General features: G+C 36.5%; 1 protein-coding gene across 1 annotated transcript in view; it reads right to left on the bottom strand.

Moving 5' to 3' along the window:
* The window catches only part of TLE4 (TLE family member 4, transcriptional corepressor), a 166,720-nt gene that overhangs the window by 80,332 nt on the left and 70,948 nt on the right, over positions 1-15,440 (bottom strand). Inside the window, 1 exon segment of the mRNA XM_032213115.1 lies at positions 9,272-9,346. Coding sequence (XP_032069006.1) covers positions 9,272-9,346 — 75 coding nt within the window.

Genomic DNA, 15,440 nt, shown 5'->3' with positions numbered 1-15,440 from the left:
CTGATGCTAAATTTTTATTAGAATGTCTATGCACTTATCTATCCCACATGACCATCCAAAGGTTTCTATTCCCTCCCAAAGCTCAAATTTATCAAGCTAAGATAATGTATTGTCCGTTTGACTGTCACTCTTAACCCAGCCTGGTGAAAGCTATGACCGATGGCTATTTGTTAAAAAAGCAGAAAACCTTACAAAATGGGGAGGGGGGTCATTGCTTTCTCTTGCATGAATCTGGTATGTTGACAACTAAAGAAATATAAATTCCTTCAGCTAATCATTGTGCAATATGAAGGGGAATTATTATAAAGTTTTTAGCAATTCTTAAACATATTCCAAATTGTTATATTTTAAATTCATAAAGCAAAACACTTAAAAAAAGTACCCTAGCCAGAATGATGTTTTTTAAAATGATACATTCATACGTGGTGGGTGTGTATGTATATATTATGTATGTGTGTGTATGTGTGTATGTATATGTGTATGTATATGTTTATGTATATATTTCATATTCATATAAGAATCAGAAATAGTACAGGCAAAATCATTTAAATAATTTCCTTAGTAATACAAGTAATATTTAAATAGATTTAATAGCACTGCTCCAAACCAGTGAATTATGAGTTTAAAACCTATTAAAATGTAATGTTTTTTTCCCTGAGCTTAGGGGAGAGAGATTTAAATCCACTGAATTTTAATATTTCAGCTTGAGCTGCAGGAGGTAGAGAAAGTCCAAATGAACTATTCCATCAGCACCATTCAAGCATGAACATTTTAATCAGTTTTACTTCCTTGGAGTTCTCTAACACAGTTTACGCTGTCATTCTGAAAGCACTTAATACAGAGAGTGTGAAAAACCACCAAGGCTTGTTATTGCCTTCACAATTGATAGCAAATAATTTTGCAGGCTTCCTATCATTAAAGTGTCACTGCTAAAAATTGAGGTTCAGCACTTCTGGTGCTAAATTGTATTTTTTGGAACATCACTGCATACCTGGTTCTTACATTTTAGCTATGTTTCTCTCAGTGATAAACAGGTGCAGAAATACTTGTCTTCATTTGTGGGCTGTAATATAAATAGTAAAAACTGGAAGTGTCTATTTGTATGTCAGACATATATATATAATTACATGTACATGTTACCAGTAGCATGCATACAGGAGGAAATCAAAATCAATAGATACCAAATGTGGTAAAGAATTATCAAGTTTTGTAAAGAAATAAATTTGAATATTTTATATTGTACATGTGTGTATAATTTTAAAACACTGTATAGTAAAAATTAAGAAAGAAAAAGGTAGAAAGAAAAAAAAGAATGCAAAAAGAAATGAGATAAAAACAAAATAGAATTATGCCTCCCACTGTTCGCCCTATCAAATAATTATCACCATAAAGTTTTTCCCATCCAGTTCATGCCTTTCTAGTCTCCAAATCCCAAAATAATAAATTCAATATTTTCTTCTTTCAACCCCAAAATCCATAGGTCTTTCAAAATGATTTTTGTCATTTTTTTTCTCACCGAATTGGTGAGTTTTGCCATTTCTGCAAATTTAGTTAATTTTATAATCCATTTGTCAACCATGAAGCTGACCTGACCGAAGCCATTGAAGCTTCAGTGTTGCCACACTGGAGCTGAGGGATAGGGTGAGAGGAATAGAAATAGCTGGAGTTTTGTAGCCAAAACAAAATACTTTCTCCTGGAACCCCAAGGACATTCCCACAGGTGGCTGGAGAGGAGGAGTAAAGTTACCAGGCAACCAGATGGTTCCTTGATAGGACCATGTGCCTGATTGTTTGGAAAAAGGGGAAAACTTTTATTTTTAATTAGGTGAAAATCACAGTAACATTCAGTCAGTTTTCACCAGCTTGTGCCAATATGATGTGTCCAAAAAAAAAACACCCCTATTCTTTGAGGAAACTATCTGCCTTGGAGTCCTGTTTGCTATGGGTGTATTACTTGGAACCCTGACATGACTCTTCTATTGTGGGTATTTCACTGCTTTTGTATACTTTCCATTGTGTTTTGTACATTACAAATCATTGCTTTGTTTTAAAATGTAAGCCACCCAGACTCTCTTTTGATGTTGCCAAATAAATAAATAAATGATCTCGTTAAGAAATAGCGTTATGGCTGATCTAGGAGACTTTGCTGCTTTGACTGAATCTAGTGGCAACTAGAATATTCTGTCCCTGAATATATAACACAATATTTGTAGTCCCACCCAATCTGGGCAGTTCCGTGTTGTTGTTTTAACATATTTTTAAAGCCATAAAAATACAAGAATAAAACCAATAAAAAAAAATTACACCACAAGACGGGGGGGGGGGGGGGACCCTGTGAAATGAAACCACCCTGAAGGGGGAAAAGTCAGTCTTTGTTTTGTGAGGGTAATTATTGATGGGAAAAGGGCAGAGTGACAATCTCCAAAGATAAGAGTGTCATCTCCCATATCTCTTTCTCTTTCAACCATCTATTAAAGCTCATGTTGTAAACCACTTCCAAAAATGACCCAAAACTAAAGAGACCCGTCTGGGCAATTGACAAGAGTCAAGAGTAACTCAAAGACCCGCCTCCTGCAAAAAAAGGTACCTTACTTCATATTTCATTATTTATTGTTAATTTTCTTTTTTTAACCTTTGAATAAATCACACATTCAAACACCATTCAAGGTAACTGGGGTAATAATGTATGATTTCAGAAATCATCATAATAAATTTGCCAAATGCTGTAAGAGTTAATTTTAATATTTATAGAGGATATGAACTGCAGCTTCTTGCTTCCAGCTTAATTCGCTGGAGAAGAAACACAATTGTATCAGTCTGCTACAATTTTTCATCAGGCAAACATTCTCCCTAATTTTAATTTTTCTCAATAGTTCAAAACTGATTTGAGAGCAGTTTTGGTGTAGTGGGTAAAGCACCAAGTTAGAATAGACTGTATTGTGAATTCTGATCTTGCCCTAACAAGCAGGCAATAAATAGCAAACCACTTCCGAAATCTTTCCAAGAAAACTGCAGGGCAATTCCCAAGAATCAAGACCAATTAGAAAATATACCCACATGAAAAAAAAAAACCAAACCCACACATCTTTAGTCATGATTTAATTAGTTGAATAAATAAAAGGAATAGATATTTTGATACCTTCCTCCTGGAGTCATTACAGCCTCAAAATTAAGAAAGCAAGATGCAACTTCAGTAAGAAAACACCTTTTACATATTTAGATTGCTCTCTCCAAGGAGAATAATCTCCATATTTACAGATAGTTCTTGACTTAGAACCCCAATTGAGCCCAACATTTTTGTTGCTGAGCAAAACAGCTGTTAAGTCAGTTTTATCCCATTTTACGACCTTTCTTGCCACTGTTTTTAACTGAATCACTGTAGTTGTTAAGTTAGTCATATGGCTGTTAAGTGAATTTGGCTTGCTCATTGACTTTGTTTGTCAGAAGATTCCAAAGGTGACTACGTGACCCCAGGATAGAGCAACCGTGATAAATACCTGCCAGCTGCCAAGTGTCCAAATTTTGATCTCATGACCGACCATGGGGATGCTGCAATGGTGGTAAATATGAAAACTGGTCATAGTCACTTTTTTCAGTGCCAGTTCAGCTTCGAACAATCACTAAAAAAATGGTTGTAAGTTGAGGATTACCTATAAATATGGGGATTTTGAGGACCACCTATATGTGTGTTTGTGTGTGTGTGTAGTGCACCGTGTAAAAGTGTGTGCATCTGTTTGTGTCTGTCTATGTGTGTCTGTGTGTTTGTGTGTCTGTATGTGGTATACTTTGCAGAAATTTGAAAAAAAAAATACTTGAAAGCATTTGTTTCCTTCAATAACAAAGGGAATCCTATTCATTCTCATCAGTCTTCTGCTTATCTTCTACCCTAGGTTGACAAATTGCACCTTTGTGCAGCCAGTTCCCAAGCCAGATTTCTGTGGAAAACAATAAACACACATATATACTAGCCCACAATATTTAATTTTTCTTTTAAAAAAACTGATTTAAAACTATATAATGTGTATTGTTCCAATAGTGTGTGACCTTTCCATTCCTACGCCATAATCATACAGATAAGGCTAGCTGATCTCATTGCTTTTAATGAGTGTAACACTTTACTAATGTTTTACTGCAATCAATTAACATGCTATAATGGGATCTACAGCAATATTATAATTACAAGTCTAATTAATTTCCATAGTTCTCTTTTCAGACTGCCCCATAGCCCCTACAAATTTACTCCGGATTTATGGAACTCATCAGAAAGGAGGAAACGATGGGACTGGAGTGAATTAAAAATAAAAAGTCTTTCCAAATTTATCCTGAGCAAGTCTCCTGCATGGTCAACTTGTTTTGTGAATAGAAATAATCTTTCTATATCAAGAAAAACTCAAAACCAAATAATTATATATAAGCTGTTCTGAAAATGTGAAGAAACAAAAGAAGAATGCTAAGATTAAGCATCTAATCTGATCATGAAAACTGCCTCAAGTTGAGGTCTATTCCAGATGACTCTACAGACAATAGAGCAAAATAGCTTCTGCAGTAATAACAATTGCTATGTTTTCACCAATAATTGTTGCCTTCATCTTAAAGCCAGCGTCCAATCATTTTTCTTCCCCTCCAAAAAAAGAATAAGAACAGCTAATATTTAACTTGTGTCAATCTGTCAGTAATTTTCAACAGAACATAACCTGAGAAAGAAGTCATTATAAGTGTTTCATTCCATTAAACACAACTAGTTTACTGTCAAGTGAACAACCCATCTCTCCATATTTCAAGTTCACTTTAGCATTCCGCATTTAAATAGCATGGATCAGTGGTTTGCTTCATTTATCAATGAAGGGAGAATATTGTAAAGTTAACAAGGTGTTTCATTGAATTTCATGAAATTTTAACATCAGACTATGAAGGATCGATAGCATGAGCATTCAAACAGGATTGAATTCCTTTAAACAAATTCTTGATTAGCTCTGTATCTTTTAACTATATAGAACTACACTTTTTAAAAATTTACTCACACTTCTAATATCTTTTACGTCTTGTTTTCCTGGATAAAGAAAATACGCTCAAAGCAATGTATAAATATAATATTATTGGTTATAGATATTTAGGAAAATTCATAGCATAATTAGATATCCTTTAGGGCTCTTTTTTTCTTGGTTTAAATATACATGCTAAGTAGAAAGTTTTCTCCAATTCTGAGTACCCTGTTCCCCTGAAAATAAGACCTCCCTGAATAATGAGCCCAATTACCCTCCCCGAAAATATTGCAACACAGCAACAGCCATGAGGTGACCACGGTTGCTGCCTCCTGCGCCTCAAAAATAATAAAACCTCCCTGAAAATTTCAGGGGTCAAAAGAAAATAAGACTCTGTCTTATTTTAGGGAAAACACGGTAGATATGCTGGATTTCAACTACCATGATTTTTCAGATAACAGCGAGGAGTTTGAAGGGCAATGGGTTATGGAAGAACCCCTTAGTTAGATAATCTAAAACCTCACTATTTCTAAAATCAGTTTTGGAGATATCCACTAGAATAGATAGATTTACAGATATAAAAGATTAGAGAAGATAGTAACGGATTCTAAAGTATAATTTTCACATCAAAACATACCAAGCTATATACACCCAAGATCATACACTACAGACTCCCAGATTAAAAACAATGCCCAGTTATTTTAATGCCTAAAAAGTAGAGTGAAGCTAAGCTTGCACTTTCATAACTTATCCTGAAAAGAATTACATTACAGTGACATTTAACAATTTACTTTATCCAACTAATATTTGGATAGGGGTAGTTTATCAGATAATGAAAACTAATTGGAAAATTATTCATCTTCTGGTCTCCCTATTGGAATGTAAAGACATACAGCAAAACTTGTTCATGATTCCATGTAATCTACTCTGTCTGATTCCCCCCTTCTTTCTAAGGGTCACTTCAGAGGACATAAAGGTTACTTTCCCCCTCGTTTATATTTTTTAATTGATTGCTGATATTTTCTTGTGGTCAGGATAGGAAAAACTCCTTCAAACAGCTTATTAAGAAAAACAAGTCTTGCTTTCACAGTACTGTTGGCCATGATTATCGAGCACTCCTATGTTCTTGTTAAACGTAAGACGCATAAATGAAGGAATATCTTCACAACAGATTGATTATTCACCAACTCTTATCCACATCTTCACTCAACAATTTGAATTTTAATGAAAGTAAATGGAATAATTAGCATTTCAAAGTGTGTTTGATATGCTGCATTTTCTAAAAGAGTGACTTTTCTGTACATTCTGTATAGAAAAGGAAAAAGACACTTACAAGTGGGAGAAAAAACAAAGGCACAATGCTATGGTCTTCATTACACTAACTTAAACAGCCAGCCCTAATTGAATAATTACAGACATCAATCATGGACTATTATTGACTTTTTCTCCACCTGTATTTTATAATTCTTCTAAATAAGGTTTTTTTTTAAATAATTTGTTACTAGTGAGTCATACAATATAATGAAAATAAAAACCCTAAGAAAATCATAAAGGAGTATTCAACATTGCTTAATGACCCTAACTAGGACCAGGAAGTCCATCCCAAAACAAAGTGGTTATTAAGTGAAATATCATGTGATCACTCTGTTGAACATATTACAGCTGTCCCAGTTGTTAAGGGAACCATGCAGTCATTAAGCAAGACATCATGTGATCATGACTTGTGACTTCCTGCTGACTTTCTCACTGACTTTGTTCATCAGAAGCTGGCTAGGAAGACTGCAAATAGAAATCATATGACTGTGGGAAACATTATAAATGTGTGATGGCTGCCAAGCATCCAAAACACATTCATATGAGGATGTTGCAACAATCATAAATATAAGAACTGGTCATAAGTCATATTTTTCAGCACCATCAATAATTTCGAACAATTACTAGATGAATGGCCATTAAGCAAGGACTTAATATTTAGTATTAACTAAATACTATTTCTCATGCTCCATATAGAGAAGGAAGCTTTTTTGGCCATATATGAACAATAATATTTCACAATAAAGTTAATATATAAGATTAAAAATCTCATCCCAGTTGATCCTAAAGTTAAACATGCCAGTTCTTAAACAATCAAAAGTCAATCTAAATATAATGGCAAATGTGCATGATATGTCAGTTCTGAAGACCACTTACTTCAGAGGAAAACTGATGATTTTCAATGAAATGCCCAAGCTGTTGCTAAAGTTCTGGTTACAGTTTGAACAATGTCGTGTACAAACTGATTTCCCCCTGGGATCTATGGCTTTTTGTGCTGTATTGAACATACTGTGTAAGTCTTTTCAACCTCTAGGACTCATATAGTCTTTCAAGATCCTCTTTAGGGATCCCTAGAATACCTCCATAATGGATGTTTGGCCTTTTTTTTGTTGATTTGCACTTTTTGGCTCTGAAGACATTTAAAGGAACAAAATAGGTGCTTTAAGATTTTCAGTCATTCAAGAAACCCTTTTTACTCTTTAAACATCTCACTTTCCAGTCATTTTAGGAGTGCAATTCCTTCAACCTGTTGCATAAAATTAGATGTGGCCCTTTCACGGGAATGCCGGTGATTTGGATGTAATTTTCAAATGCAAGTAGCTGAATTTGCAAGCGCCCTCCCCCCTCTCTCTCTCCTTCCCCCTCTCTCTCTCACACACTCCTCCAATCTAAAGCTCACTAGATATGACTACACAGTCCAAAATATAATTACTTTACTGCAATATAACCCACTTATACAGAAAGACTGCTATCATGCCAAATTACAAGAGGCCATCAAGGCCTCATTGTAATGGGGGATAAGTTAAAGTACTTAATTGTATGATTCTAGATAAATAAAAGAATACAATTCAAAGTTGCAATATGTTTTCCTGCAATACCCTGATAAGGCAGCCCAGCCATTTATAGCCTAATGGGTTAGAAGCATTGCCCTGGGCTTTTTTGCCACATCAAACTCTTCTTCTAAGGTCCATGTTCTAATTCTTCCTCTCTGTGTGTTTAATGCACCTTGTGAAAACTGTTAGACACACAGAATATGACATGTTTGGGAAACCTTGTCTGAAATGCATTAAAGATCCTCCACAGATGTTATTTTTGGACTTTTTTCTTCATTCACCAAAGGCATCCACAACCATAAACAACTTGTGCGGGCGAAGAAAAAAAAAACCAGTCTGATCTGAGGGCCAAAATACACAGATGCATTTGCTGTAGCTGATAGTTTGTTCCTCTTAGGAGATGTTGTCTTGCATTAACGATTTATCATGCTTTGACATGGAATTTTTACAGTTAGCCACCCTGAGAGTTTTGGCTTGAGCAATAGATTACAATTTGAAAAATAAATGGATGATTAAATGCAGAACATGAGAGACACAAGGCTTCTGCAAATCCTCTTATCTTATACATGATTTTCCACTGTGGATGCCTCTCCATGTTCGCATTACTACATTCCAGATTGATATCACAACGGATGCTGTAAACTGCTCATGGAAGTGGATACCTCGGGTAAATAAAAGTGGAGATTATATGTGTGTGTGTGTGTGTGTGTGTGTTGTATTTGTGCTGATACATAAATAAAGGGAGACTAGTATAGATCTATTTCAAGCTATTTAGCTCTCATCAGCTGGCCTTACCCTTACTGGGATTCGAACCTGGGCTGTATTACATATTAGGCAGTTGTGTTAACCACTAAGCCACAAGGTTCCCCTCCTTTATCAGCTGAGCCAGGGAAATAGGTATGTATTTAGTGTCACAACCCCTGGTATGCCCAAATATGGGAGGAAGCCTACTGCTTCCTATCTCTGTCTATCGGCTCGTCACAAGAGACCATCCAGACAGAAACCCAATATTTTTACTGTTGCCTTTGTTACCTTTGTTACCTTATTTCAGATATACATCTAGCCAACAACCTCAATGTTACAGATCAATATCAAATTAATAATCATTTTCTGAATTTATACTCATTTATAGAGTGCAGCTTGGGGAAATGAAAGTGAGTCATGGACAATGGCAGACCTGATTGCAAAGTGGAAGTCAGGAAGTCTCCACTGTCCAGGCTATGTTTGAACAAAAGGCCAATTTGTTGCAAGTGCAACAGTGCAATATAACCAAATTATTAAGTCTAATGGTTTCCAATGTGTTATTATTATTATTACTACTATTATCTAGGAGGACTAACAACAAAAACATTGTTTGGGTAAAAAAAAAAAAAAAGGAATGTGAGCTAATTTTTAAAAGACTAAAATGGAAAGACCACATACCCCAATGATTGCGTTCAGTTCTGCCATGGTCACTTGCTTGGCACGTTCCACAGCCTGCACCACTTGTTGCTGGTGCTATAAATGAAGATCAGAAACAGAATAAAATTATTTGCTTTCTAGTGAATTAAGCATAGATTTTCCTAATTCTTTTTCCCTCCTCTAAAAATAAACTAAAAACTGCATGCAGGCTTGAAATAATATGTGCCTTAAACAGCAAGAATTCTAGGTGGACTAATCAGATAGGTCAAAGTGAAGGTTTATTTTATCTAAATTAAGGGATTATAACTGGAATTCAATATCCATTTTACTTCCCAGACAGAAAACTCAGCTAACTCAATAGAAGCAACAGCAATCAATCCTTTACTCCAAAAATAATTGTCTTGGGTTGCAAGAACAGCTGCCTGGGTTGAAGACAACAGAATACTGTGAACAAAACAATATGTTTGGAAAGGAAGGTGTGTGTTAGAACTTCACCACCAGTTCATGATTAGGAAAACAACCCTCCCCCCCCAAAAAACCCCCAAATATTCGGTCTTATTCTCTGCTATTCAGATTTCCTTCTTTAGCTTTAATATTATTCAATTTGTTCCAGACTTTCTATTATTTATGCAACAAAGGAATTAATCAAGAGCTAAAGCAACTGAAAGGCAAGAAAAATAGAAAGAAGTGGAAGAGCAAGAGAGCATAGCTTAAACATACTGACATTATTCTGAACGTAAAGCTTTCTATATTTAAGATTATTACAACGGTAAATCTAACTCAAAACACAGCTATTGGACACTTTTTAAAGAAGCTCAGCCACAGGAATTTACACATAGATTTTTTTGCTCATCTTTCAATTGTTTTGGTCTCCGTAAAGCTTAAGATATCCATTTTAAACATGTTTCCCTGAAATGTGTACAGTTACTAACCAAATAAAATGTTCAGATGTTCAAAATGTTTTGAACATGAAATGCTCAAAATTCTCTCTTTCTCCATCTGGGAATTAGCATTAAAAAGTAATAAGTAATCTAAAATTGAATTGATGTGGGATTATAAAATATTGTGTTGCTTTAACTCTTATGAGTTCTACCTTCAAAGAACTGCAGAAACTACAGTTTTGTAAGGAGTTTGATAATTTTGGGGATAAATAATGTTAGTTCCACGAAAGAACTACAGTTTCCTCTCAACTATGGTTAAGAGCCATAACAGACATACAGAGTTTGTTTCAGAAAGGATCAGTTGGAAAGACCATATGTTCAGTTAGAAAATGTGATTTGATGCTCAATATTCATCCAACAGCTAAGAAGAGTATTTCACAAAACAGATTCAGAGCCTTATAAGACCAGAACAACCAATTATTTTCATCTAGGGAACGATGCTTCAAAAAGAACGAGGGTGCTAGCTAAACATATAAAAGAAACATTTTTTTCCATCCTAGCCAGATGCTAGGATAATTCCAGTTTTGCCCTACTATCACCGCCAGAAGAAAAGAAGGGTAAGAATGTTTAAATCTTTTAAGAAAAGAAGCAACTGGGCATATGGCATCCTTATCAGACATGCTGAGATGAGGAATGAGGAACTGCTTTATATGTGAGGGATCTATCCATCAGACCAAAGCACTACAAAAGTCTACAGCTTTACTACCTCCAAGATCTTAATAGAAATACTGAGCCTGTTGTTGATTGCCTACTTTGCCAAAGAGGCAGAAGGAACCACTTCTCTTTCTCATGAGGTATTTCTACATCTTAGGTCCTGCTTCTATTTATTTCTTGTTCATTCAGCATCTAATTTCTGCACTATTGTATTGATTTTTACATATTCAGCTTTCTGAGGTTTCTAATTATAATGTATTACTTCTTAGATCTCTTTACTTACTCCCCCCCACATCAGCTACTTCAATTCTTGTACTATAAAATGTAATATGTGTGTGTGTGTGTGTGTGTGTGTGTGTGTAATGTTTTTAGTTGTCAAATTAGTCAATTTTATGTATAAACACAAATTGTTAAAAGCATAAAATAAGAAAACCACAAAAAGGACTGACAAAATACTATGTAAACTCCTGCCAGGGTGACATGGCAAATTAAGACCTACACATTGTTGCCATGAATTGTCATTTTGTTAGTAGTGATGATAGTAGATTGGTTGGAAAGCATTCTATTTTTTTTTAAGACTGTCCCTTCGATTTTTATTCTTTCTTGGTGTCTTATTTTATTTACTCTCATTTTCTTCTTCAGATCTTCTCTTTGTATTTGTATTCCTTTCTAATCTTGGCACTATTTTTGTCTCTAATTTCCACCTTTTAGTTTAATAATTGTGTGTATTGTTTTTGTTATTATTTTTATCTTACTGTGAGGAACAAATCTCCAGTTACACATTAGTCAAAGCTGGGAAATTGGTTTAACAGTTGACTGTATTTCAATACAGGCCCATAAATGGAAAAGATGTAGACATCCTCAGACCCTAACAAAGATTCTGACTTCCAAACACCTACTGGCAAATCAGTGGTAGGTTCTGGATTCCGTTGCAACCGGTACGGTTCAACAGGGCCGGGCATCCACCACATGAACACGTGCAGCACGCGCACACACACGTGGGCAGCACGCGCATGCGTACTTACCGCCTGCGATGCTCTGCGACGCCCCTGCGACACCCTAGCTGCTCAGCAGAGCATTGCGCAGGCGCCGTATGCTCCATGAGTGGAAGCCCCCGAACAATACAAGTAAGGAGCACAGGTGGGTGGGTGGGCCCTCTTGAGCACCAAACCAGAATGGTACCTGGTGCTCCCAGCAGGCACCGGTACACCTGTACCGGGGCATACCGGTCGTATCCCACCACTGTGGCAAATAGTTCTCTTCCGCTTTCTGTCCCCAGCTCCAAGCTAAGGAGATAGAAAGGAATAGAGATACAAAATATAGAAATAAAACTGAAGATATATAACTTATCTAAAAAAAATTATAGATGTTCCAAGAGAAGGCAATGCTTGTCTAAAAGCCGTTTAAGACGCAAAAGTAAGCAAATGTAATTCTAAATCTAATGGATGTTTCATGACCAGTACCTCCTAAGGCAAAGGTGGGCAACTATGGCCTCTTTATGATCTGTAGACTTCAACTCCCAGAATTCCTAAGCCAGCCATGCTGGTTCAGAAATTTTGGAAGTTGAAGTTCATAGATCTTAAAGGGGCCATAGTTGCCCACTGCTGTCCTAAGGCTATGTTTCTCATCCTTGGCAATTTCAAGATGCCTGTTGGCTCAGGAATTCTGGAAGTTGAAGACCACACTTCTTAAAGCTCCTAGTGTATTCCCAGATACATTGGGAGCTTTAAGATGCATGGACTTCAATTTCCAGAATTCTCCAGCCGGCAGGCATCTTGAAGTTGCCAAGGATGAGAAACAATTTCCAGATACAGTGTCCTAAGATGCAGTGCATGGCAAGTCTATTTCTCTCCATCATATTTAAAATGATAAAATAAGAGTTTCTCCTCTATATTTCCATATTCTAAACTGGAGAAAATTGTTAGAAATTAAGGCAGAGTTCAGAAAAAAATAAGATTAATCTCGGTCAGCTAGAAAACCCAATGTACTTCATATGGAATTGGTAAATGCTAAAAAATAGGAATATTTCTTTTCAGATAAGGAATAGTTAAACAAACAAAATCAGGGAGAAAAGAGTATTGTATGCAAATGCCGAAAGAACAAAACAGAGATTCTTCAGTAATATATCGGCTAATTCATTCACACAAATAAATGCCCTCAAGCAGTCTACTTGCATGAACAATAAGTAGACACAGCATGTAACAGTTATTTGTACAAATAAGCCAATGGATAGAGCTTATAAACCAATAATTATTGAGTCTCTGCAAATAAATTAATATAGATACAGCAGACAAATGAGAAATCTGGTTGAATAATGAAAAACAATGAAATGCTATTATTCCAGAATAGATTGCATTAGTAGAATAGATCTATTGCAGGAGCATTACACTGTATATCAAAAGTAACTACCTTACAGGAAATATATTTATCCAAAAGAATTCTTGAGGACAATCCCCACAAAAAAGCATATATTAATAGGCTTATACAATTATGCCTCATTAAGTATTGTTTTCTTTGTTTCCAAATAAGGTTAAAAAGAAAGAAAAAGTAGGAAATAGGAAAACAATGATGGGTCTAAAGCTAAACTAAAGTTGATCTAGGCTCGTGATGGCGAACCTGTGGCGCATCTGCCAGAGGTGGCAAGCAGAGTTGTATCTGTTGGCACATGAGCCAGCTGATTTTCGGAGGGCTAGGAGAGGCTATTTTAACCCTCCCCAGGCTTCAGGAAAGTCTCGGGAGCCTGTGGAGGGTGAAAAACAGGCTCAATGGGCTATGTTCAGCCCGCTTTTCCCTCTCCCCAGGCTCCGGAGGCTTTCCTGGAGCCCAGGGAGTGCAAAAACGGCCTCCCCCAGCCCCCCGGATGAAATACCAAACTCAGCTTGGCGGCAAGTAGTGTAGCGAGCATGGGGGGGGAGCATGGGGCGAATGTTGTGCATGCATGTGCATGGGGGGGTGTCCTTTGCATTATGGGTGCCAGCACGTGCACTATTGCACTTGCACTGTCGCATTTTTGGCACCCAACAACAAAAAGGTTAACCATCACTGATCTAGGCCTAAGTCTATTTAGGCAGAACACGACCAGGGAATAACAGAAATGTAAACTAGACTGGGAAATTGGAAGGGGGGGGGGGATGATAACATCCTGAAAAAGGCAATGAATATATTGCCATTTCTGTTGCCTAGAATATTACATGAATATATCCAAGACATCACCATGAATGTTCATAGTTATTCTGAGTCATGTTGAGCTTAAAATATAATTAAAATACAAAACTTCCCGGTACAAATTAAGATCTATTTAATCACATGCAATTTCAAAGAACTGATGTAAGACTACATGCATACAGAACGTGTTTATGCAGAATGGAATTCCATAAAGCATGAACAAATGCAACCAATTGCCAGTGAAGGTTAAATAGTAAGAAGACAGGCACATTTAAGCTGAAGACATCTTGCCGATTCTGGAAATTCTAAGCTTATGAAAATTAGAACAACTAGTTTAATACAAACAAAAATCTTCATATAAATATTTGCTATTGCATAACATTTCTTTGTTTCTTTAACACATATTTACCACCATCGCTGGAAGATAAAAACAAAGGAAATGGAAATGCATTATTTGATTTTGCTATTGTAAGATGGTGGCCAGGCATTCCCTGTAATCATAGTGCCCAAAATGATCCCTATTATTATAAATACTGTAATTGCTGATTCCTTCATCTTGTCCTCCCTAGCTTGTCCTCACCTACTACTGGTTACGTCCACACTTAGAAAATAAGACAGTGTGGCAGTGATGAAATTTAAAAACAATTGCCACCAGTTCTTTGGGTGTGGCTTGGTGGGAGGGGAGGTCATGTGACTGGGTAAGTGTGGCCAACTTTAAAAAAAAATAGCATTTTTTACTATCTATTCGCCTGAACCAGTAGTAAAAAATGCTTTCAAAAGTGAAAAAAAAAAGTTCCCATGATCGCACAGCACAGCTGAACCTCTCCCCCCACTTTTTAAAGCACTTTTTTTTACCGGTTTGGGCAAATAGGTAGAAAGAAAAATCTTTAAAAAGTTAAAAAAAAAACAGATTCCCATGATCGGACAGCGCAGCTGATTGTCATGGAACCTTTTTTTCAGTTTTTAGAGCATTTTTTTTTCTGTCTAATCGCCCAAACAAGCAGGAAAAAAATGCTTTAAAAAGTGGGGAAAAAAGCTTCCAATGATCATGCAGCTCACAGCTGAGCCGCGCGATCCTCGGAAGCTTTTTTTCTTTACTATTGGTTCACAGAACCAACAACAATCGTCCCTATAGTACCGCGAACGGTAGCACTTTACCCCTGCAGCTTGGTCTAGTGTTTAAGGCCCCCTCCTGGAAACGAGGAGATTGTGAGTTCTAGTACTTCCTTAGACATGAAATCTGGTTGGGTGTCCTTGGGTCAGTATCAAAGGTGGTATTCAGAAGGTCCAACCAGTTCTGGAGAACCGGTAGTGGATTTTTTGAGTAGTTTGGAGAACCGGTAAATACCACCTCTGACTGTCCCACCTCCATCTATTCTCTTCCTCCCGAGTCCCAGCTGATTGGGAGGAAATGGGGATTTTGCAGTATC

This window comes from Thamnophis elegans, chromosome 3, assembly GCF_009769535.1.
Source record: "Thamnophis elegans isolate rThaEle1 chromosome 3, rThaEle1.pri, whole genome shotgun sequence".
Classification (NCBI taxonomy): domain Eukaryota; kingdom Metazoa; phylum Chordata; class Lepidosauria; order Squamata; family Colubridae; genus Thamnophis; species Thamnophis elegans.
The sequence above is the reverse complement of the archived record's forward strand: the minus strand, read 5'-3'. Positions and strand labels throughout refer to the sequence as shown.